General features: G+C 45.0%; 1 protein-coding gene across 1 annotated transcript in view; it reads left to right on the forward strand.

The window, feature by feature from the left end:
- Window positions 1–3,521: 3,521 nt before the first annotated feature.
- GLT1D1 (glycosyltransferase 1 domain containing 1) overlaps window positions 3,522–24,521 on the forward strand; it is a 33,723-nt gene continuing 12,723 nt past the window's right edge. Inside the window, exons 1-8 of the mRNA XM_084217545.1 lie at window positions 3,522–3,618; window positions 9,812–9,960; window positions 11,900–12,005; window positions 15,254–15,305; window positions 16,975–17,011; window positions 18,052–18,108; window positions 23,164–23,259; window positions 24,301–24,350. Of these exons, the coding sequence (XP_084073671.1) occupies window positions 3,551–3,618; window positions 9,812–9,960; window positions 11,900–12,005; window positions 15,254–15,305; window positions 16,975–17,011; window positions 18,052–18,108; window positions 23,164–23,259; window positions 24,301–24,350 (615 nt within the window). The 5' untranslated portion in view covers window positions 3,522–3,550. The remainder of the gene's footprint in view (window positions 3,619–9,811; window positions 9,961–11,899; window positions 12,006–15,253; window positions 15,306–16,974; window positions 17,012–18,051; window positions 18,109–23,163; window positions 23,260–24,300; window positions 24,351–24,521) is intronic.

The following is a 24,521-nucleotide window of genomic DNA, read 5'->3' on the forward strand; positions in this document are numbered from 1 at the left end:
CCTCCGAGCGGCCGGGAAGGGCCGGCCCTCAGGCCGCCCCTCAGAGCGGCCGGCAGCGCCAGCCGGAGCTGGGCAGCCCAGGGTGTGCGGCGCCTCTCCCCGCAGTGACCCGGCTGCCGCTCGGGGGCTGCACGAGGAAATGGAAGTGCACGGAATCCCCGAACCGGTGAGGGCCCAGAGGAAGGGAGCGCTGGGCACCTGGCGCAGGTGGCACGGGAAGGCGCCCAGGGGATGTGGAATGTCTGCAGGAAGGCAGGATCGGCCGCCTCCCTGGGCAGCTGCTCTGCCATCCTTCGTGCAAAGAGTTCTTCACGGGCAGGTGGAACTTGTGCTTCGGTTTATGGGCATTGTTTCTCATCCTGTGGCTGGGCACCACTGAAAAGAGCCTGGCACCGATTCCTTCCACCCGCCTCTTTGATATTTATATGCATTAATGAGATTCCTTCTCAGCCTTCTTGAGACTAAACAGGCTTCCACGTTCTCTCAAAAGATGCTCCAGACCCCAAATCATCTTTTTTTAGGGTTATTTAATGCTGTAGTTAAAGACTGTCTCACAACAAAGCAGAAAAAGGTGATGAATGTCTGGTATAAAAGGCTGGTTTTATACGTGTTTTTATATGTGTTTGAGGCCGGCTCAGTGCCCAGGATGTGCCTGGTGACTCAGGGGTGGGAGCAGCAGCTGGGTGTGAGGGCATGCAGGAATTATCCAGGCACACATGGAGAGTAAACACTCTGATTTCAGTGGGACAAAGCATGTGCTTAAAATGGGAAAACATCAATCAGCAAGATTACAACCCTGAGATGTGCTGCAGTTCCACCATCACACGTGTTGAGGTACAGCTTGTGAATGCATTAAATTGTTTTCAGCAGCAGATCTTAAAGTCTTTTTTTTGGCCAGAACAAAGTGGGTAAGACACTGCTTGTTTTGTGTTTTCAGTGAAAAAGTTAAGTTTATTGACATCGTGTAGTTACATACCAAACATTTAGGCATGACTTACTTTGGAGCAAGTGATGCTTGTAAAAGTAAATACAGTCATTCAATAATGGGCCTTTGTAAATAACATATGCCATAAAAATGACTGATTACGTATATTTGCTTTCTTAAGTACTTGCAAAATTTCATGACAAAGGACAATGAGGAAAAAGCAACCAGCTGTACAGGCATTTCTTTGTGAACTACTGTAACATGACTGATTCTGTAAAAAAATTACATTTCATCTTTTCCTGGCTTAATACAGTATTGTCATATTAATTGTGATTGCGCTTTCTGAGAAGTTCAGTAGTATTTTCTGGAAACTCAAAGTAATAAAGCACACTTTGTATTATTGTGTCTTATTTTCATGTTTTAGGCCCTTCATAATTTACCTTGGTGCGTGAGGTGAGATTTCTATATTGACCTGTCCCACAACTGGTACAAACACCTAACAATGCTGAGCAGCAGTTGAAATGTACATTAAAATGTTACTTAACTCTTCAGGTATAGAGCAGGAAGGAGGTTTTAATTTCCCTCCAAACAATACTTAGCTGCAGTGTGTTTAAAAGTTTATTCTGATACATCCACGACCCTTTCTGTGCACACAGTGAGTGCAGGTGTGTCTGTACAGGAATACATTCATGCATGTTCATGTTTTCAAGATGCAATGCACATTTCCACATTATTGTTTTCAGTCAAAGCCTATACAGCATAAAGCCATAAATAATGATAACATGTGAAGATCTCTTTGAATGTTTCCTTTATTTCTCAGGTGACTGGTTGAGTCTCCTCATTTCTCACGGAGCAGGCTTTGTCTTACTTTAATGTTTGTGTTTTTTCTTCTTTGTGTTGCACACTAAATGTGTTGGACAGCTTTTGCTAACGCAGAACGTGGCCTTCTGAGCCCCAGCAGGTACCCTGCTCCAGGGTACACCTGCAGAATCTCCATTGTTGGTTACACACTGCCAGAGCTGCCAGGTGTGACACACCTGGATGGGGCTGAAAGGCACCTGTGGGAGCTTCACTCAGCCTGTGTGACACCTTCAGCTCTGTGACAGCTGAGGAGCCCAAATGTGCTTCCCGTGGGCCACTTCCAGGCTGGAATCCTGGCCACACTGACAAAGGCCCTCCACATCTCAGCAGGAGTGGGGCTTCATGCCAGTAACACTTTCTAGAATGGTGACAAAACCATTCTAGACCCAATGGTTTGGGTCTGCCTACCCTTAGATTAGCAGTTACCCTAGTTTTTAGCATTTCTGCAGGATTTGTTGCTCTTCTAGGTTGCAGCCAAAATTTTTAGTTCCAGTGGAGTTTGAAGTGGTCTAAAGAATGTTGTGCTGAATCCAAGGGATAACTCAGTGAGATGCAGTTAACACAGCTCTGCAGCATTAAGTTTCGTTAGCAAAACATGAGCCTGCCTACCAAAATGTTTACAGTTGGCAGAACCCACTCCAGTGTGTGTTTGTATTGCTTTTAAACCCTCAATTTCAGAACACCTGTTAGCCTCAGAAATCCACACAAATTATTGGAAGAAGTACTGTTTCAAAAATGATTAATTCAATATTTCTCTGCATGTGGCATGTTTTTTCTCTGTCTACCTGACAGTGAAATATGAATAATGAGGCACTGCAGGTTTTTGAAGACCACTTTTCCCTTTCTTCTCCAGCCTTTGGGGAAGCTGGTATCTGTGTGACCCTGTGGTGAATTATATCAGGCAGTCAGACCAGGTTATAAGCAAAAGAGTTTTCTGTCCAATCCGCCCCCTTGTCATCACCACCAATGTCCTGCACCTGGTCTCAATACTTTCACAAGATGTTGAAACAGGTTCAGGTGGGTATCTACCTTCAGCCACCTGTTTGCTATTAATCTCCCAACGGACTCCCTGAGCTGGCCTCACCTTCCTGCCTGCTGCCCCACTCAGCTGTTCTGTGTTTCTGGCTGTAATCGGGGCGGACTCTTTTATCCTGAAGACTGGCTTGCTGGTTTGGGATAGTCTTCATCTGGACTTCAGGTTTCTTCTTCTTTCTTCCCTGTTTTGTTGTATCTTTGGGTTTTGCCTGTTGCTGTGGTTTCTTGCCTTTTCCCTGGTATCACACACCTCTGGTTCTGCTTCATTTTATGGCCTTCCTGATGCTGGGAGTGGTCTTTGACCATCCCATTGCCTTACTCTTCGGACTAGCACATTCCTCTGGCTGTTCTGGTGCTTGGCATCTTACCCACGTTTAGTTTTTTTCCTAACGCTGTTGCTGCACCGAGCATGAGGCACCTCCTGGGTGGCATCAGGAGGTAGAGGCTGGGATGCTCTTCTCAGGAGGCCTCTGAATGAACGTTCCGCGGGCACGATCCGAGCGTGTCGGCTCTGTGCCGGACTAGCGAGGGCACACAGCGCTGTCCAGAGGCGTGGGCAGGCACCCAAACCTGCTCCCTCTGCCCGGGCGCACCTGCCGAGGCTGGCCCATCCCCGCAGGGGTGGGTCGCGCAGGGCTCGGGGCCGCGGCCGCTCCGGCCCCGCTCCGCAGCGCCGTTTCCGGCACCGCGGGCAGGTGAGGCGGCGGCGGGCGGAGCGGAGCGGCCGCGATGAGGCTGCTGCTGCTGGCGGGCCTGCGGGCACAGACCGGCAACGCCACCACGGCCGCCAGGATCCGGTAAGTGCCGCGATGGGAAGGATGCGCTGCGCTCCGCGCCCGCCATGCGCGGCCCGCGCCGGCGCACGGCGGCGGCAGAGCCACGGCCCCGGGGATGCGGGGGGCGGCGGCAGAGCCACGGGGCCGGGGGTCCGGGGTGTGCGGTGGCTCTGCCGGCCCCGGGGGTGTGCGGGGGGTGGCGGCCCCGGGGGTGCGGGGTGTGCGGCGGCTCCGGTGGCCCCGGGGGTGTGCGGGGGGCGGTGGCCGGGCCGAGGACACCGCGGGGCCGCCCCCGCTGCGGCGCTGCCCGGACCGGCCGCCCGGTGCGTGCCCAGAGGCGGCACGGCCGGCGGAGCCCGGGCCGCTGTGTCCCCGCAGCGTGGCCCCGTCCCGCACAGCCCCGGCGGGCACGGGCGGTGTGACGGGCGGCAGGGCAGCGCCGCTGTGCCGGAGCCGCTCCGGTGCCCGTCCCTGCTGCGCCCTGCGGCTCTGGTGGGGATGGATGGGTGACGGACACGGCGCTGCAGTGCTGGGAAATCGCACGGGCCGACAGAACCGCAGAGATATCCCTCGTGTCCCCGTTTAGCTTTTTCTGTGACGTGGGAAAGGGATGTGGCTGAGAGCCTCAGCCATTGCTGCTGGGGCTTCTCTGTGCATGTCAGCTATAAAAAAAAAAATAAGTCGCTATTAAAAAAAAAAGTCACTATTAAAAAAAAAATCCCAATGGTTTCATCTTCCTGGGGCCCGAAATAATGATTTGGTTTTGTGTTACCTAAAAGTCGTCCACAGTTTAGTTGTTTATTTTCGGATGAATCTCTTGGGATATTCTGCTATTACAAGTTTTCCCTGACCTTGGTCTGTGCATTGTGTCACATGTGAGGTGATGCATAGCAGCATCCTCAGACATAAAGTTTTCACGCTGCTTGTGTCATGCCAAGTGCAGCCTTCGACTTCTGCAGGGCTGCTCTGTTGTGTGAGGTACTGGTAGGACATATCTGCTGGCCCTGTCACCCAGGCACTGAGGATACAAACTCCAGAGAAAGCTGAAGGTTTTGCTATTTTAAAACAATACTTGTTACTAAAATTTGGAGACAAAACAGATAAATTCTTTATGTGTGTACATTCCAGCAGAGTTCCTGTGGCATTCTGCATTTCCTTTCATATTATTCCCTTCGCTCTCACTGGGTAATACAAGACTAGTTATTGTTGAGCACATCACTGCTCATTTTTCCTCTATAAGGTTATTTACCTTTACAAATTAAATATTTACTTACCTTCTTCTTCAATTCCACTTTGAGGGAAGTCAGACATACATTTAGACTGAAAGAAAATAATGAAAGATAAACTTAATTCACGTTCACAATAAAGCTAGGCAACGGATCCCAGCAGAAGTAGTGTTTGAGAGTACCTTGTGTCATGTTCAGTTCCTGTCTTAGCACCTGCTGCAAATATTATTTATTGAAATGATATAAATGAGCCTTCAGGGAAAGAAAATTCTGATCAGGAAAAAAGTAAAGAGGACTAGCTAGCAATTAAGTCCATTTTTCCAGACTAAAAGGCTAGTCAGGTCACTAACTAAAACCATCCTGTGCAGATATTTCTGTCCAATACTGGTATTTTTAAGACTTTATGCCATTAAAAAAGACCCCACAAAACCTATATGTGTGGCCAAAGGCTTGGCTGTGTCACTTCTAACAGTAATCTGCCATACCTGAGCTTATGTGCACGTGGTACACTTTGTATCATGTATAAAATACATATTCCAATTAATATTTGGAATATCAGCTGTGTCTGTGTGCGTGCTTAGGAAGTTTTGTTCATTTTTTTTAAATTTTGAACTTTTGGTTAAATATAAATGAAGCAATGACGTTGTCTCCGGGTTGAACACTTGCCAGCATAGATTCATTTTATGGCTTAATATCACAGTGTATACTCTGTTTATGATATTACAGCTCTTCCCATAACTGCTTCATCTTTTCATAAATAAGATATTCATTTCCTGAGTTTAAAATAAGTGGTGACAAAGGTACCAGAATCTAATTTGGCTAAAAATCAACTTGCTAAAACAAGTGGTATAATGAATGTGCTGTGGGCTTTCTTCCTATAGGTGTGCATAATCCTTAATCACCTTAAAAAATATGAGCAATGAATAAATACAGCACTAAGCAAAAGTCTTTGCTTAGGCTGCCATTGTTCAGCCTTAGAAATGAGATCAAAGAGGGTGTCAAGGAAGAAAAGAAATTACTCTTCCCTGCCCCTTGAAATGTTTTGTTCATCTTTTATTACTCAGTAGTAAGGAGGAATAGAATCTGGAATTAATAGGTTAATTAGAAAGATTTAGATTAACTGTTTTGCCAATATGTAAATGTTTTCTGGAGAGGTAGAAATTGTTTTGGCTCTCATTAACTGGCCAGTTAAGACAGCCATTCTGTAAATCTCCAGGTAATCAGCTGCAAGAGAATTAAAACCACAACTCCAACGGTGCTTATCATTCCTCTGGACAATTGGTTTGGAGCTTAGACATTTATTGGAGTATTCAGGAATCCAGACAAACTCACATTTTTAATTTCTGTGATTCACAGTGAACTTTATTCATTGTTCACTCATGCCAATGCAATTTGTCTACGTTGCTTGAAGGAGAAGTTTGAGAGGGAAATGAAGTGAAGGACACGTTGTTTAGACAATTCTGAAAAAATAAGATCATTTACAACGACAACAGGAGATCAGGCAGGGTTTCAACTCGTGTAATTTGATGAGTTTCAGTGGGAATTGTGAGCATTCAGGTCTGGCCAAGTTTCTGAGAGGCAGTGGAATGACTCTGCTCCCTTAACAAGCTCTGAATTGTGCCATATACATTTAACAGTAGTTGGTGCACAGCTGCTGTGCAGAACAGACAGCTGAGGGAAGGAGATAATTAATATTTTTGGATGAAGCCTATTTTGTGCCATTCAAGAAGTGTCAGTGTATCCACCTACCAGGAACTTTTTGGAAATCAAACATTCTTTGTCTGCAAGTAATTCTGTTAAATATCAGTTGAAATTTAGAAGGTAAATGTTTCTGAAAGGAAGACATCACAGAAAACAGAGCATGTTTCACAACCATAATACCCTAGAAATAAGCACACTTTTAACTCCTGTGCCTTCTCATCAGGCAGGCTGTGTTTGGAACTCTGAAACTGTTTCCTTATATGAAAACCTGTGAACTGCAGATTCATGCTGAAGGAGGGGAGACTGCTAGCCAGGAGAAGTGAGAAGTAGTGATCAATTATGTAGGGAATGAAAAATTAAACATTGTAAAACATCGCTTGGTGTTTCACAGATGTGTTAGAGAAAAATGTTTTTTGTGTAGAAATCTCAAAGTGAAAATGTGTCAGAAAGGGCTTGTGGCTTTTAGCAGGATCTCTGCACACAGTGTAGATCCAGAACACACTTGAAAGTTTCACTTACAAGCTTTGTGATTTCCAGAGGATATTAAAAATGTACCAAACAAAGAGAAAAATCATTTCCTGAATGCTGAAATGGCAGGGACTGAGAAATACTTTGTCCAATACTCAGGTGTGCATAAATATCAGAGTAAGCAGTGGCCAGTATAATGTACTTCTAAAAATGCTCTTTCACATTTACTGAATGGCTGAAGTTCTCCCTGATGCTTTCTGCTTAGAAAAACACCCAAAATCTTGGACCTGACAGCTCGACTCCACTTTAGAAATATTATTTCCCCAAGTCATGGCATGAGAGTTTCAGCAGAAGGGAAGAATGTGGCAAGGCAATTTCTAGATCCAAGCAATATTCAGGGTTTGTTTAGATACTTGGGGATTTATCTCCTGTGATAGAGAGAAATGTACCCTTGACATTTGGCATTGCCAGTGTTGTCTTTGATCCCCAGACAACAGGAGCTGGGGTAATTTTTATTTCTCAGTCACAAATTATTTGTTTATGAAATGGCAAAATAATGTGAGTAGACATTTGCCAGGAGGAGAAGAGATATGGATAACGTGTCTCCTCTGCCTGGGCTTCATTCAGGGACATCTGTGGCTTCACACACAGATCAGTCTTCCCAAAAAATGCCTGCAATAACTGCAGCACTCCCTAATCGTGTTCCTTGGTAACAGCATATGTGTGAAAACCACCCTGCTTTTTTTGGTTATGAAGATGAAAAGCCATTTAGAAAATATGAAAATAACTCTGTAAATTTCAGCACTCAAATACTACCCAATAACTCAGCTTCTACACACATGTATTTCTATAGATGCATCATTTGAAGCTTGTGATTAATGATACCAAACTCAATAGAATGTTTAGGGCCTGTTTAAATCTGGGAATTTGAATTACTTTGGGAATATTTGCTTATTTTTCCTTCTAAAGATGTATGCAAATTTTTTACGTGCTCCTGAGTAGAATAAAAATGTGTGGAAAAAAAAAAGAAATGGAAGTTGTAGAGGTAATGCACAATCTCTGAGCCTTGGAACACTTGAGGGAGTCCCTCTCTATTTACTGCAGAAACAGCTGTCCTTCCCCTGGGAGATGTGGAGCTGTGCAAAGTGTGGAGGAGTAGTAGTCATCCCTAGTGTGTTTTAAAAAACCCCACTTCTGATTGGAATTCCTGGCTGAGTTTCTTGATTCCTGATGTCCTGAGAGAGTTATTTTCAAATTAATTGTAATATGCAAACATATTGCTCGTAGATGATAGTGATTTATGGTAATTGGAATACTGGTGGGAAAAAACCCTTTTAGACCATTTAATGAGCACCTGTGAAATGATGGAATGCATGCAGCAGCATCCCAAGGGTTTGCCTGAGAGATTTTCCCTCCACAGCTGGGAGATTTGGGCATCATTATTGGGATAGAAATGGAGAGCCTCTTTCAGGGCAGGTGCTTGGAACCAGTTCATGGGGCAACTGGTGTGAAGAATTGCTCAGCAGTGTAAATAAGGAGCTTAAAATGGGGCTGTGTTTGATTATTTATTAGCAGTTATCATAATTTATGGGTCTTGTTTGGAAGGAGTTTCCTCGGAGGCTCAGGAAGAAATCCAGCAGCATGTGTTGTGCCGGTGGAGCTCTGTCTGACACGGTGCTAGCACATTCCTTCCAAGGCCTCCAGACATTTTACAGCACCTTTAGCACCAGTTTCTGCAGGAATGACTAACTTCTGCAGGACAGAAAATCCCATTTCTTGGGAGGCTCTGCAGCAATCAGGAGAGGAAAGGCAGCACGATCCGGGCAGTCAATGAGCTGGCAGGTTTTAATGCCAGAACAATTAATACATGATGAGAAATCAATCAGCTGCCACAGCCCAGGGTAAGCACAGAACGTCCTGGTGGTGTTTGTGTGACCCTGCCAGTGCAAACAGCCCGGGTCAGCTGGCACAGAGCTGCTGCTCTGTGTTCTGGCTGATGCTCCTGCAGCATTGATACCTGATTGTGCTTTGGGCAGGAGGGGAGCTGTCTGTAATCAATCAGCTCCTGGCTCTGGCAGCCCTTGCACCAATGTTTTCATAGAAGCACTGCATGTGGAGGGGCATGGCTAAGCTCCCTGGCAGGGGTTTGCTGCTTGTTTTTTCCAGTTGGAACTGGGATTTTTAAAGCAGGTTCTGAAGGTATTTGTGTCATTACTTTTGTGTAGTTTTATTCCTTATACTTTAATTATCCTTTGCCTGGTTTATAAATGGGTGAGCTGAGACAAGAAGCAATTAAAGCCACCATCAAACAGAAGGGGAACACAATTCAGCTCTCTGGCTCTCTTGATGCATTCATTTTTGATGTTCTGTATTTTCAGTAGCATTGACTAGCTGGACATGTTTGTGCTTTCTTCACTTGGTGTCCTTTCTCCAGAAGAAGGGGCTGAGAATCTAAGAGCAAGGTCTGACACAAAAAATCTGGCACAAAACCCTTCCTTCAAAAGGAGGGTTTCAGAACAATAAGTTGAAGGGTCCTGAGCATACTTCATTTTTTCTGATTTTTGGAAGTTGTGTTCAGGCTTGGCCCAGGCAGTGTTACCTTGCCTGTGGCTTTAGAGTGGTGAAGATAACAAATATCTTCCAGGAAAAAAACCAGCCTTGTGAACAGCTCCTGGTTGCTTGAACAAAAATGGCATAAAGTTGAAAGTCAGAGCAAAGTTGAAGGAAAAATGCTTTGATCAAGTTTGCTTCATGCTCTGGTGTGCCTGTAACATTAATGGTGCCTCTTTGTTCTCTTTCTGTTTGTTCCAATGATGAAGGAATCATCTACATGCTGCAGGTCACATCTGTGTTCTTAAGGATGCTTTCATGTATGAAAGTCCAACTGAAATAGCAAACCTGACTTCCTCAGACAAGTTTGATGCAGCCCTGGCCATTCACCTCTACAAAGGAGGCAGACTGCTGCAAGGTAATCCTCTCTCTGCTTTGCAATAAAAATACCTCCCAAAAAAGTCCTGCGAGGGAAGAGAATGAATCCTGACTGCTACAAATGGCTGTAAATGTAGAAACCCACACAAAAAGAACATCCTCACTCTGTTTATCCATTTCAGCAAACGTTCAGAAATGCTACAAATCCCTCTCGATGGGAAATCTGATACCGAGAGAGAACTAAATAAATGTACTTTTAAACCACATGGTGCTTTTGGTAATTAAGTACTTTAACTCCATCAGGATGAGAGCATTGCATTAACATCAGGATCCTTTCAGCAAACGTGTTCTTTCAGAGGACAATGGCTTGGCTAACCAGAGCTGGGCTCAAATGGAGGAAAGCAGGGAGGCTAATTTGATTTTTCTGCTCAAAAATGAGTCAGGGTTTTTCGACGTGAAATAACATTCCTGTCAGCTAAGCTGTAGGAGACAGGGTGTTATCAGACAAATAATAAAATATTCCATTCTCTCTTGCCACGCAGAACAAAATGTTAGCCTGGCACTAATGATACACTAGGAGCACTGGCTCTGAGAATTACAGACAGTAATTTCACCTGCTGCAATTGCCAGTGTGCATCCTCAGCTGAGAGCCCCTTGAGTTACAGGGATCTGTTCATGGAACAAAGGCACAGAGCTGCACCCTTCCCCTGCTCTCAGGGGCAGTTCTTGCCTTGGTCTGGAGACTCCAGCAGGGCCCCCACTCTGTTCTGGGCGTTTGCAGCCAGCCTGAATTGCTGTGTCTGCTGTGCCTGGGTTTATTCTGTTCCAGAGGGGCTCTGATTTCAGCAGGGACCTGAAATGCAAATACAAAATAATTCTGTGAAATGAGCTGTGCTCACATATCAATTAAGGCTTGTTGGAACATAGAGATGATTGGTTTCTTGACAAGATCTTGAACTGTTTTGGAGGAGGTGTATGGAAAGTCTGAGCACCATCATTTTTGGGGTTTTTTTGGGATTTTTGCTGGGGGAAAAAAGATGAAGTTGAATTTTAAATGTTTATTGGAGTAAAATTTTACTGGAGTTTAGCTTGCATGGCAATGCCCAAGTGCTGTTGCTGTTATCTTTTCAAAGTCCCAAGTGACCTGAAAAGCCTCATACCTTACAAAAGCTCAGGAGTCCAAATAAATCAGTTGCACTGCTCTAAAAAGGATCTGCAGTGACTGCAACAAAAATAAACCAGAAGTCTCTGAAAGGCAGGGCAGCAATAGTAAGGTTGCTGAGATCACAAAGTGGAAAGGTTATTGCAGACTTCTGGGAGAAAAAAGGGATCCAGAGAACATTCCTGGCTCCTGGGACATTTAGAAATTGAGTGATTGCATTGCTGCCATACTATTGATCTGCTTGGCCTCATCCTGGAAATTCTGTTTACAGCATCAACACACCTAATAGGTGGCATCATAATTATTCACTTTTTTAATTTATTACAGAGGCAGTGCATATTTTATATGGTACTGCAGACAGTCTGTCTCTGGAAGATTAGAGGCAGTGGTGCTTTGATAGTGCACATTAATTCCTCCACCTGCAAACATTAGAGTATAATATCAACAAATGCCAAGGAAAATCTCCAAGTAGCCAGAATGGTAATTAGTCTTTCATTCTTTTTGCTTGCTCTCTCATTTAGTAATGAGGAAATTAGCAATGCTAATAAATCCTGATCTCACAGCTCACTTAACTTTCAAATACAAATTGAAATATATGGTACATTTTCTATCTTTATCAACAAACTTTGTTTCCCATTTGGTTTGATGTCCTGTGAAAGTGCAGTTATTGTGTGGGGGGTTACAGTGCTAAAAAAATAAAAATTCAAGTTTCCTTTTCAAAGATTTTTGCTCAGATAGGTGATTCAGAGTTATCAATGTACTTTTTCACTGCTGGTCCTTACATGGGCATGTTGGCCCACTTCTCGTTGCTTTGCAGGGAGCAGAATTCCTTTTGGGATCATCTTTGGGGGGACAGATATCAATGAAGACATCAAATGCAAAGAGAAACGCCAGGTCATGGGAGCAGTGCTGGAGAGAGCCAGGTAAGAGCAGGGGGGAAGTCTCTGACAGGAAATTGCATTTTTGTGTGGCAGATCTTAGGGAGCTTCCCAGACACTTGGAACCACTGGAGATGTGGGGCCAGCAGACAAAGGCTGGACTGTTGGAATCCCTGTGACCTTTCCTGTTATTTGTGATTCAGTGGTGGAAGGGGAGCAGTGTGATCAGAAAATGCAGCCTGTTTGTTTTGTATTTCCCTGCTCCTCACACACAGCTTGTTGCCAGAACGCCTGGCTGAAAAGTGGGTCCCCGTGGTACAAGCAGAATTATTTTTCTTTTCTTTTTTCTCCTGCCAATTTGATCCTTTCCCTGGGCCCACGAGCAAAGAGGCAGGGACTGAAAAAGTCTTTGAGCAGATTCTCTCAGCTTTCAGGGGAAATGACAAGGGAGTATTTTCAGGTGTTTTAAAGTCTGGAAAGCTCTAGTGCCATGCCAGTGTAGTCATCAAGTGTAGATCAAGAACTGATCACAAACCAGAGGAAATTACTAAAAACTGAAAAGACTTCTGAGCATTTTTCATAGTTTCAACATCCCCAGAAAAGACGTTTTCTCCTGACTGCTCCAAAGGTTTGTTGACTTCAGCAGTGTTTGCTCATGGCCATGGTGGGGGAGGAAACCTTTTTGTGTTGCAAACCCAGAGCAGGATGGATTTGGGGTCAGGCAGGATCTGCTCCTGGTTTGTCCTTGCTGCTACCTCTCTATTTCCCAGCTGTTATTGGCTCACTTAACACTGGCAGAGACGTGCTGCTCTGTCTGTAATCCCCTATAAAATGTGGCAAGCAAACAGATTTTAAAGGCAGCACTTAATCACACTCATTGAAAAATCATTAGGGCATGTTCTTGTGTCTCAGTGGGGCTTGGAGCTGAAAGCAACTTAAGGTTCCACTCAGGAAAAAATTTATGTACTTGTTTACTTTTGTTATCAAATAATCAGAAGTTGTTTTTTAAACAGGTCTGAAGGAAAAGAAAAAGATATCTAATGTGTCAGATGAATTTCAGCACTGTGCCAAATGAGAAATACATAAAAACAATCTCAGAGTGTGTCCATCTGATCCATCTCTGTTTAAAATATCATCTGTCACAAACACAGCTAATACAAAATCTGCTGTACTGAATGTTTTTTAATGGCATTGAGTTGGGAACCTGAAGTATGCCTTAATAGCTTGAATTATCTATGATATTTCAAACTGTGTTATGACATCCCTATGCAGTTTACAGTATTTTCTCTGCTACAGGAAAAGCATCTCAGTTTTCTGGAAGTTATTCTGAATGTCCCTCTTCTCCAGCAGCATCACTGCTGTTATTCATTGCATTGTTATTAAATGAAACATTGATTTTTTTTCTTTATTGATTGCAGGGTTCTAAGCAGAAAGCATCATGAATTGTAGATTACTTGTCCAGTACAATATCCCACCACTTTCCATAAAACAAACTATTGAACACTGTCTAGCCTTATGAGGGTTCCATTTTTAATCAAATCCCTCTAAATGGTGCTTGTACCCCTCTGGGGTGGGTTTTTTTTCCCATTGAACAGTATTTTGCAGACTTAGAAGTGACATCTTTTTATGCTTGTTAATGTGATGTATTGAAAGGATAATTGCACAATCTGGGGAGGGAGCATGTGCAACTTGACAAAGCAAGCATTTTAATAACCTCAGAGCTGTCAGGCTGTGTGTGAGATTCACTGGAGGGCCATAAAGCAGATCCTGCAGAACAAATGGAGGGGAATAAGGTTGCTTTCAACAAGCAAAAGTAGAGTTCTAATTCAGCATTTATGGGAATTCTAATGAATGCTTGTGGTGATTATGGCATATTCAAATTATGACACAACATCTCCAGTGGAGAAGCTCTGGTTGTGGCCGTGGTGCTTTTGTCAAACCTTTAGGGTGCCAGGCAGAAACATTTCAGGAATTACATGAAAAGAAGCCCTGAGCCATCAGTGCAACGTGTGATGGCCTCTCTTACATTCACTATCTCCACAAGGAATTAAAAGAGGTGTTTTGCCAGGCACAAGTGTCTCGTGTGAAGGAGCCATCCATTGTTTTCCACAGCACTGAGGCTCTCCAGGAATGTCCCCGTTTGTGGCTCCAGTGGACACTGCAGTTCATTTAGGAGCACCCAAATCAAGTGTTTGTGCTCCAGTCCCACTTACACCTCATTCAAACCCTGCCTGCTCTGAGGTCTCCCCTGTCAGGGGTTCATCCCCAGCCCTGGCTGAGAACGCCTCCCCCAGCTCCTGGCTGTGACACCAAGCTCCTGTCAGGTGTCATAATCTGAGCTCCAGGAGGGTCCCAGGTGTGTTTGGGGTCAGCCTTTTGCTGGCTGTGGTGGGACAGCAGCAATGAGAGTTGTTCCCTCTTGGTTTATTATTTTATGATATATATTATATTAAAACTATTCTAAAAGAATAGAAGGAAGGATTTCATCAGAAGGCAGCTAAGAATAGAAAAGGAATGAATAACAAAGGCTCAGACTGACCAAGACAGTCTGGACAGCTGGGCTGTGCTTGGCCATTAATCAGAAACAACCCCATGAGCCCCATCCCAGACCCACCTGCTGCATCCACAGCAGCAGACAATCATTGTTTGCATTTTGCTCCTGAGGCCTCTCAGCTTCTCAGGAGGAAAAATCCCAAGGCAAGGATTTTTCATAAAATATCATGGCTACAGAGCAGGGTGAGAGCCCTGGGGAAAGGTCTGAAATCCCCACTTGAATTGCACTCTGGGGATGGACAGACAGAGCACAGGGGGGCACAGGGACAGCTCAGCCCCTGAACTGCACTCTGGGGATGGACAGACAGAGCACAGGGGGGCACAGGGACAGCTCAGCCTCTGAATTGCACTCTGGGGATGGACAGACAGAGCACAGGGGGGCACAGGGACAGCTCAGCCCTGCCCTGGCTGTGCATGGGGCAGGAGCAGCAGCAGCAGAGCCAGCTCCTGCTGCAGCTGTGTGCATTATCTGGGGGAACTGGCAGCTGGCCCTGTCATCTGGGGTTCTCTTGGGGGAACCCTCACTTCACCTTCCCAGGAGCTCTGCTGGAGGAGCTGCTGCTGGGTGAGCCACGGTGCTCTGTGGCACAAGTGGAAAGCCTGCTTTGCTTTTGTCTTTCAGCTGGGATCAGCTTGGTAAGCCTCTGATCTTAGTTCTTATCAAGGTTTTTTTCTGAAGTGCTTTTTATGTTTAAACACTTTAAGCAGATGATCCCAACTATTTCTGTCCATTTGCCCAGGTTTGCAGTGGCTTTCACGGTGGGAATGAAGGAGCTGGCAGCAGCAGAGTGGGTATGTCTGTGTGATGGCAATGCTTACAGCATTAGCAGATCTGCATGCTCCTAACATGTGCCCTAAATAGTGCCAGAGAATTGCAATAATCTGCATTGTTCCAGCCCTGCCTGTCCTTTCAGAGAAGGCATTTCCTGATGTACAGGCAGAGATCTGGCATTAAAGCTCTTTAGGATTAGAAGAGAGTGTGGAGCAGTTCGGGAAGTGTTTCTCTGCAACATTTAAAACAAATCATTTGTTATTACAGAGTCTCTCCTGATCCCAAATTGTTTCTTTTGGCATCACTTACTAAACTTTATGTTGACAAAATTCTTCCAGACAGCATTAGGGCTGGGGCTGCTGCCCCCTGCTTTTCCCACCTCCTCTCTCCTTTTCTCCCTGTTTTGCTCCCTTTTTCTGCACAGTTCACTTCTGGGTTGGCCTCCAGCTCGCAGTGCTGTCCCATTGCTTGCAGGGGGTTTTTATCATTTTATCATTTTATCACTGTTGTCATGCTGGGTAATTCAAAATGTTAGTCAGAGAAGGCCTACTGTTAAGTAATAAAATGATGTGATGATGTGCTAAACTATTTTTGTTATTTTTGAATCCTTTGAACACAAGAGTTCAAGGAAGAAGAAGTCCATGGAATATCCCCACTGTGGCACAGAGCTGTTTCTCTCTCCCTCACTTCATCCCCGTGTGGATTTGCTGCTTTTTTGTGTAATTTTGGTGACATTGCTCACCCTGATTCTCAGAAACCACCTCCTCCCCATCTGTGAGCTGCCTGGAGATTACTTTTTTAGTGACCTCTTTTCTTTTCCCAGTTCATTTTTAGTAACTGCAGTGCCTGGACTGAGGGGCAGCCACAAAGGAACAACAGGGAAAACCAAAATCTCTGCAATTAAAAAAAAAATCACTTCTGTGGCTTCCTGTTTCCTGAGCTGACTGATTCAAGAATTGAAGTTTGTTTCTGAATTGATTTTCTCTTCATTAAAAAAAAAAAATATTCCACAAATCCACAGTTGGAGTTATAGAAAGATATTGAAATAGGAAATTGCTTCTTTAATCACCTAAATTAAATAACAGTGCTTCAGGAGTGATTTTGGAAGGGTAGTAATTACCTCTTTTACTACAGCTATTTTAAGGTAATTTATTTCAAAATTTTTATTTGTGAATGTTCTGCAATAACTGCCAGGCACCAGTTTTCCAGTCCAGGCAAGTGTTTATATTTGACAGCAGTTTCTGAAACTGATATGTTTATAAATTGTATTATGGATAAACATAAACTGGATTTTCAAAACCAGTCTTCCAAGACCAACAGCTTTTTGGGAGCTAGAGCTGATTTTCAGTTAGGCAGCTGAAATTTGTTTTATTCCAGGAAAATGGGATAATGATCCAGAGAAAGGATACAGAGACAAACTAAAAAATATATTTGTACTAACTTGGTAATTGTGTTTATTGCAAAATTGATTCATTGATACCCTAAATGGACATGGTAAATATAAATTACCTTGTTGGCTTTTGGAGTTACTAAATGTATCTAATAGCTTTGATTTTCAACAGTCAAAAGAAAATCCCACTGCCACGTGTTTTGTTGCTCTTTATTGTGGGTTTGGGGGCTTTTTTGAGGATTGAACAGATCTTTTTATGTTAAACTCTGAAAGTTTTTTTCTTCTCCTTCTCTTTAAAGCCAGATGCTAGGAAGAAAATTTATGTCCAAAGTCAAGGTGAGAGCTTTGAGATCCTGATGGAGGATTCCATGTCTGTGGTTCCTGGGGCTGGTGCCTGCTGGGCTGGGCTGGGCTGAGCTGGGCTGGGCTGAGCTGGGCTGGGCTGAGCTGGGCTGCTCCCTGGGCTGAGCTTTTTGCCTCCATGAATTCAGGCAGAATTTCAGTCTCCCTGCCTCAGTTTCCCCCTCCCTGGGTGCTTTTAGGGCGTTTTCCCAGCTGCCTTCAGCAGGAATCTGTCAGGGCAGCTGACACTGAGGCAGCTCTGAGATTTCCCCAAAGGCTGCAGAAGGTTTGAGGGGGGGGGTGATTCTTTCCTGGAGCCCCAAATTCCTTAAAATGCTCCAGGGTGAGTTCCCAGCCCAGTGAGAGCCTAGTGCATCACTGATAGTCCAGGGAACACAACTCGGTATTTTAGGTGTGATGGCTTCATTTTCCAATTTATTTAATTAAAAATATCTCCCTGTGGGTTCCAGAACTGATTCCATTTTGTGTATTTCACTTTCAAAGAAAGTAACATCCTTTTCCAGGCTGGGCTGTTGAAATAACTCATTGTGAAGTCTGTTTAGCCCATGTTTAGTTTAAGTCTCTTGAGAGGTAATAGTTAAATAAGTGATTAAATAAATTAATAAAATAGTTTATTCATGAAAATAATTAATCTTTAACATAAGGAAAAACAAATACATTAATATTCAGGACAGATTAATCTTTAAATTGTGTATAAATTGAATTTACTTCCTTTTGTGTTGAGGGCTCTGTGTCCCAGCTGCCCGGCCCTGTTCTGGGATGATGCTCCCTCAGGGGATGGTACCTGCTGGAGCTTTAGGGGGCCAGACTTAGCAGGGCTGTGTTGCTGGGGAAGCCCAAGCACTGGGGGTTGTTCAGCATTTCCCACTGAATTCCAGCCTGGGAAGGGCTGGGTGAGGGCAGTCCAGGGTGCCTGGCAGAAATATTGCTGGTTTGGACTTCCAGAAGCCTCCAGGAGCCACAGCTCAGCCATCCAGGGGACATTTAACATGAGAGTCTCTTTTTTTACACAGGAATTAAGACTACACCCAGTGAAACATTTGACTGGTACAGATTTCTACAAAATGCAGGTAAAATTCATTTTTTCCCTTTGTTTGCTGTGTTTATTCCTAATAGTTGTCAAGGATGAAAGAAACTTGAATCAGAATTTAACTAATCATGTAACAAAGTGCTGTAATTATAGGGGAAATGGCAGAATATCCATCAGAGGAGTCTGGGCCACCCAGGAGCCAGAGTGCCTCTGGATTTGTGCTCTGGGCAGGGCTGGGCTGCCCCTGCAGGGCTCCCAGGGTGGGCCAGTGGCCCTGGGGGTTCCTGGGGAGCACAGCAGCAGCTCCTGGGCTTTATTCTGTCACAGCCTGGGCTGCCTGCAGCAGTGCAGAGGAGAAATAAATAAATAAATGCTGGTGTTTGGTTGTTTGGGCTGGAGGAGAAAGAAGTGCTGGTGCTTGGTGGTTTGGGCTGGAGGAGAAATAAATAAATAAATGCTGGTGTTTGGTTGTTTGGGCTGGAGCAGGCTCTGCTCTGCTCTGCTCTCACCTGAGCAGGGCCAGGTGAGGCAGTGACCCAATTCTGAGTCTCCTGGTCGTGGCAATCTTTAATCACCCATCCTTCCCCAAAGGGTGATTTGCAGGCATTTCAGCCTGGTAAAACTCGGTTTTACATCCATCAGCCCCATCTCTGGTGGTGCAGCTGTTCCTCTGCTGCAAGTGATCCCCCCAGTGGCTTTGCCCCATCAGGAGATGGGAGCCAGGGGCAGTTTGGAGCTGAGCACTGGGAGGTGATTCTGTTCTCAGTAAATCACAGCCCACGAGCACGGTGCCACCAAGATTGATAATTGTCTGAAGTGAAATGATTTGTCACTTGCTAGCACAGCCTCAGTGTTGATCTGATCTCTTGTCCAACCGTTTTGTGATTAAATGAGCAGTCAACAGATTGAGGAGGGGGGAGCTCCCCCTAAAGTGAATTTCTAATGTATTAGAGATGGTTTTTTGCCTAATGTGTGCTAATGCAAAAGTGCAAAATAATTCATAATGTATATGGAAAGCAAACTAAAATGTGACTCTAACATCTGTGCCTTATTAAATAATAACTTGAAAACTGGCATCAGATTATTCAGTATTGTTTTTACGACTGTTTCATCTCATTTATCTTCTCTGCCTGGTGCCCATGTCCATCTCTGGTGGCAGCCCACAATTTCCACTTCTTTTAATACTGCACATGGGCTCAGGCTTTTTGGCTGTACCTTTGTGCTTTCCAGGGACTCATTAGGAGTTCTCAGTGAATTGCTTTTTTCTGGGCATTTGCAGTTCCAAAGTGTTTAAAATTCTACTGAACTTGGAGCAATCAGAGGCAAACCCTCAACACCAGGAGGCAGTTTTGCTCAGGAGGATGTGATTCTGGCAGTGTGGGCTTGCACAGTGTGCACTTGAGAAGACCCTGAGCTTTAATGCAGAGGAAGCTGTCCAGTCTCCTTCAGCTCATGGCATTTGTGATATTTTTTTTTTTTTTTTTAAGATTTTTTTCATGAAGTTCTATTCCAGTCTGAAGGCACTTGATGATTTTTTGGGGAGAAGCATTTCTCCAGGTAACCCTTGCCCGTGTCTTTAGCAGAACCCTTGACATTTGTCACCCCCAGGATTCCCAGGGCAGAATGCAGAGCACAGCTCACCCTGCAGTGCAGGTCTGAATTCAGCTGGGGCATCTCTGTCAACCAGCCTGGCTGTTCAGGGGGCCAGGCTGCTCTCTCTGATGGAACAGGCTCTTCAGAATGCTTCCAGACTTCTGTGGATATTCTTTGGACTGATGTTTTTGTCAGGCAGAGGAAACATTTGCTCACTTTAAATATGACACCAGTACCTACCAGCCTCTTTACATCAATGCAATGGCTTCAAAAGGAATTTAGTGGTGGCTTTGAGTGAGGGGCAGAATGCACCAAATGCACTTTGTGGTGGGAGAAGTCCAGCCCCAGATTTGAGTGGTGCTAAACCAAACTGAGGAATCCCAGCTTTGTGTGCACTCCATGTGATAGTCTGGGTGCCAGTGGAAATAGCAATTGCCTGACACAAATGGGAGCAGTGCTGTGAAGGGTTTTTGCTGTTGTTATTATTAGTATTATGGGTGCAGTACAATCTCAGCACAATTATCATGGAACTGGTATTTTTTGCCAGTCTCAGCCCTGGGAGCTGCAGAGGTGATGGTGTGGGTTCACTGCTGACTCCTAGCTGCAGTGTCTCAGGAGCTGGCTAGTCAGCACTCACTGGCTAAATCTACAAAAAAAGGGGTTTTTAGAGTTCATTTGCATCGTGGCTAGCAGTCAGCTTCACAGTTTGTTTGTGTGGATGAGAGACTGTGAGCAGCAGCAGCCCGGGGCAGACTGCAGCCCCCAGAGCACAGCACCCTCAGCTCTTTGGGAGCTCAGCCCGTTCCAGGAGCTTGTGCTGCCTGTGTCAGCCTGGAGAGCAGAGCAGGTGATCAGACTGTTTTCTCTGACCTTGCATTGCAGGGATCTATGCACAGCACAGTCCCTTTGGTTTTAGCAATTTTAGAAGCCCTATCTATAGACTGGAGAGAGTCAGGGGAAGTTCAGCCTGGTGCTGGAGACAGACTGACAGAAAATGACGAGGCAGTTTAAGGAAAGGAGAGACCTGAGACTGATCTTCTCCAACAGCTCTAGGCTGGGGCAGAGCAGCTTCTGATCAGACAGGCCTGAAGTCACCAGGGCAGGATGAAAAGCTGCTTTTGATTGCAGGGCATGGGGCTGAGGTGCAGACCCCAGTAAACATCATGTGACGAGGAGATGCAGATAAGCAACAAAGCCTGCACTGACAGACTGAGAAATCTGTGTCTGGCCAAGAGCCAGGGCTCAAAGCTGCTCCGTGGTGCTGTGGAAGCGTAGGGTCATCACATGCTCATTGCAGCAGCAAATAAAACAGGCGGGATGTTTTATTTATATGCTTTTGTAGTTTGATTTTTCCAACTCTCCTGTAATTTCTGCTTGGTGGCAGGGCTGTTCTCTGAGCTTGAGAAGTTTACATAACCTGTCGTGACACAGGCAGGGTTTTACAGAGGCATTAGATTTTCCTGAAGCTGTACTGGAAAGAGAAAGCCACATAAGAAAAACTGAACAGTAAAAGTTTGTGCACTTATAGAGCTGAGTGTAGTAAAAACTGTATGAGAGCAGCAATAAACTGAGTTCCCAGAGTGATCTGAAAGTGCAGAGCTTTTCTGTTGTCTGATCTGTTAGAAATAATGAGAAACAGGGGAGAGAAGAATTGATTGAGAATTTTGCAGTCTAATTTTTCTGCATTAGTAGCCTGTCCTGGAAGTTTCCAGGTTCATTTAACTTCTCTGTCTTCACCAGGATATCAGCAGCCCCAGCAGTGTTCAGTGCTGGCTGTGAAGGGCAGTGTGAGCACCTGGGATGAAGTTACTGCCTGCACTGCCCCTCACCTTGGAGCGACCAGACTGCTCTGTGAAGTGACCTGGCACAGGAATAAACGCCTGGGCTCTGAATCATCTGTTTGGGGTTGCTGAAAGGAGGGCTGGCCCAGCTCCTGAGGGTGCAGCCCCTGTGCCAGCAGTGCCCAGGCTGCACCCAGGGCCAGCTGAGGCAGGAGGAGCTGCAGCCCCTCTGGACAGGCTGGAAATGCTGCTCTGAGCCCTGGGTCAGGAGGGAGAGGAGCCCAAACTCCAGTGCCAAGGGCTGCCAGAGCTCATGGAGGGGCTTTCTTCAGTCTGCAGGGAGAAGAACTTAAGGAAAGCCATGAATTGGGAGATTTAGAGTATCAAAGATCTGTGCTGCAGTTGGACAAATTTAACTCTTCATGCTCAAGAAAATAAAATCAGTGTCTCAAAGACTGAAACCTCAGCCATAATCCTATGGGTTTCCTTTTTGAGGACAGCAGTCAATGCTGTCAGGTGCTCAGGAGGTGGAGAAATGAAATCTTTTCAAAAGACCTGCTGTGGTTCAGAGTGACCAGGAAAGAAAATCAGGTTATTTCCCCTCACCATCTCATCATGGCTTAGGTTTTGTTTCTGAACAAAACCAGAAATGGACCAATAATCCTAAATAACGTGGGCTTGGTGTTGTTCTCTGAAGGTCTGTAGAGCACAACAGTGAACTTGAAATCAGGGCTTGGAAAATTAATTTTTAAATCTTCTTCTTTACCTCTCAGCAAGCTAATGCTTGGTATTACTCATTCACTTCCAGGCCTGCAGCTCTCAGTAAGATTAAAGATTTGCAGTAATACATTTATTTTTATTGTGCACCTATGACTGCTGCATTTTTTTCCCTGATAGTACATGGAGGGATGGAGTTAAATGAATCTACACTTCCAAAATCTCTTTAGATAACACTTGTACTTATTCCTGCCTTTCTTAGAAAAACGAGGTCCCTGCTGAAGCTGCAGAAATTATTCAGGCTTCTGTGTTTGCTGCCTGTGCTCCTGTTTGCTGTGCAGGTTTTGATAATGGCCCAAGTGTGGAGTGTCAGTGTGTCAGAGTCCTGTTCTCTGCAGTAAAACAGCAGGGCAGGAGGAGATGGGGCTCAGGGGGAGATGATGGGGCTCAGGTGAGATGATGGGGCTCAGATGAGATGGAGATGGGGCTCAGGGGGAGATGATGGGGCTCAGATGAGATGATGGGGCTCAGATGAGATGGAGATGGGGCTCAGGGGGAGATGATGGGGCTCAGGAGCAGGAGGTGGGGCTCAGGGGGAGATGATGGAGCTCAGGAGCAGATGGAGATGGGGCTCAGGAGGAGATGGGCTCAGGCTGTGCTGGGGAGGATTAGATTTGGGATCAGGAAAAACTTCTTCAGCCTAAGGGGTAAAACTACTGAGAACCACCTGGAGCTGTTCAGCTCAGGGCCCACAGCTGGCTCTGGGGCCCAAGCCCAGCAGCAGAGCTTTCTCCAAGTCCTGCACATTGCTGCCTCTGCAGATAAAGCCCTGTGCTCTCTAAAGGGATGCACATCCTCAGTCTAGGGCTGATGAGAACGGGGAATAATGACAATTGCTCACGATCCACTCCTTGCTGCTTTGCCACTGTGTGTGCTCGTTGGTGGGACAGTGTGCAGTGTTCAGCTCTGCCTCTCTGGCTGATTTTTGCCATGGTTTGTCCCAGCCATTCCTGCAGACTCGGGCCCTGTCCATCTGTTCCTCTTGGTCTGTGGGCTCCGCAGAGTCAAGGACCCTCTGTATTTGGTGGAAGCTTTCTCAGGTAAGTTCTGGCTGTTTGAACATTCTTGTTTGGCACTCAATGCATTCTTTTAATGTTGATAAGTTTGGCATGGGCTGTTTTGTTCATTGCAGGAAATATCATCATATATTTACATTTGAAAAAAGAAATTCTTATGTAACCATTGATCTGTTCAACACATTATTTCTGTGCCGTGTCTTTTCCATCCTGCTGGGAATAACAGAGCATTCAAATCAAAGCAATATTTGATGGTTTTGCTTGCTGAGAAAACTGTTTTGCTGTTACATGCAATATTGATGGAAGACAAAAGAAAAGATCGTCTACTTCAAAATAACTTTTTTATCTTGCTGTCCTGTGGCTGTTACATTGATTTGCATGTGTGCTAATTAATGCCATTGAAGCTGCAAACAAATTTTACCACCCATTGTTCTGGCTCAGTGCTCAGACTAGGCTGAAGTTTCCTCGTAGGCACAAAAGGGAATATTTTGTCAGGCTCTGTTTGTGTCTGCAAGAGGTTCAGGCATTCTGAGCTGCAAATTCAGCCTGCACTATTCAAGTGACTTTAATAACCCTTGAAGCCTTGTGATGCTGAGGAACAAGTGCAGTGGGGAGTGAGCTGCCCTGGAAGATTCTGGGTGTAAAAAGCAGCAGATGTCTCTTGTGCATATTCCTGAGTAATGATTGTAATGGCTGCAGTTACTTCCACACGTTCCTTGACACTGGAAAATAGTCAAGTAATTTTGGCTTCGTGGCCAGAATCGCTGCATTACACAGAGCATTGTTCTCTTGAGTGATTCAAAATTAATATCTGAGCTTAGTTAAATAACCCCTGAGTCAGAAGAGATTGCACGAAGCAGAAAGGCTAAATACTAACTTTCAGATATGCTAATATTTGAATTCTGAGGAGTAATGTGAGGGCTGAGCAGGGAATCTGGTGCACATTCAGTCTTTTAAGTAGCAATGCAATATTTGTCTAATTCTTCTTTAATCGTGGAGCTATTTATACAGATTAAAAAAGTAATAATTTTTATTAATAAAACAGTTGTTCCTCTTCTGTTTCAGACTGGCACAGAGAGGATCCCAGTGTCCATCTGGGCATTATTGGACCTGCAGTAAGTTGCAGCTGTAATTTTTATTTCTAAATATTTCCATTTACCTCATCTGAGATGCCTCAGCTCTCCTCCAAACTGAACCTGGCTCAGAGGATTTCTGTTAGAGATGAGAAGCTCCAAGCCCAGACCTTGTCAAAGCTGTTCCCACCAGGTCTGAGCTGGGGCAGGGCT

Source organism: Fringilla coelebs (genome assembly GCF_963513975.1).
Source record: "Fringilla coelebs genome assembly, chromosome: 17".
Taxonomy (NCBI): domain Eukaryota; kingdom Metazoa; phylum Chordata; class Aves; order Passeriformes; family Fringillidae; genus Fringilla; species Fringilla coelebs.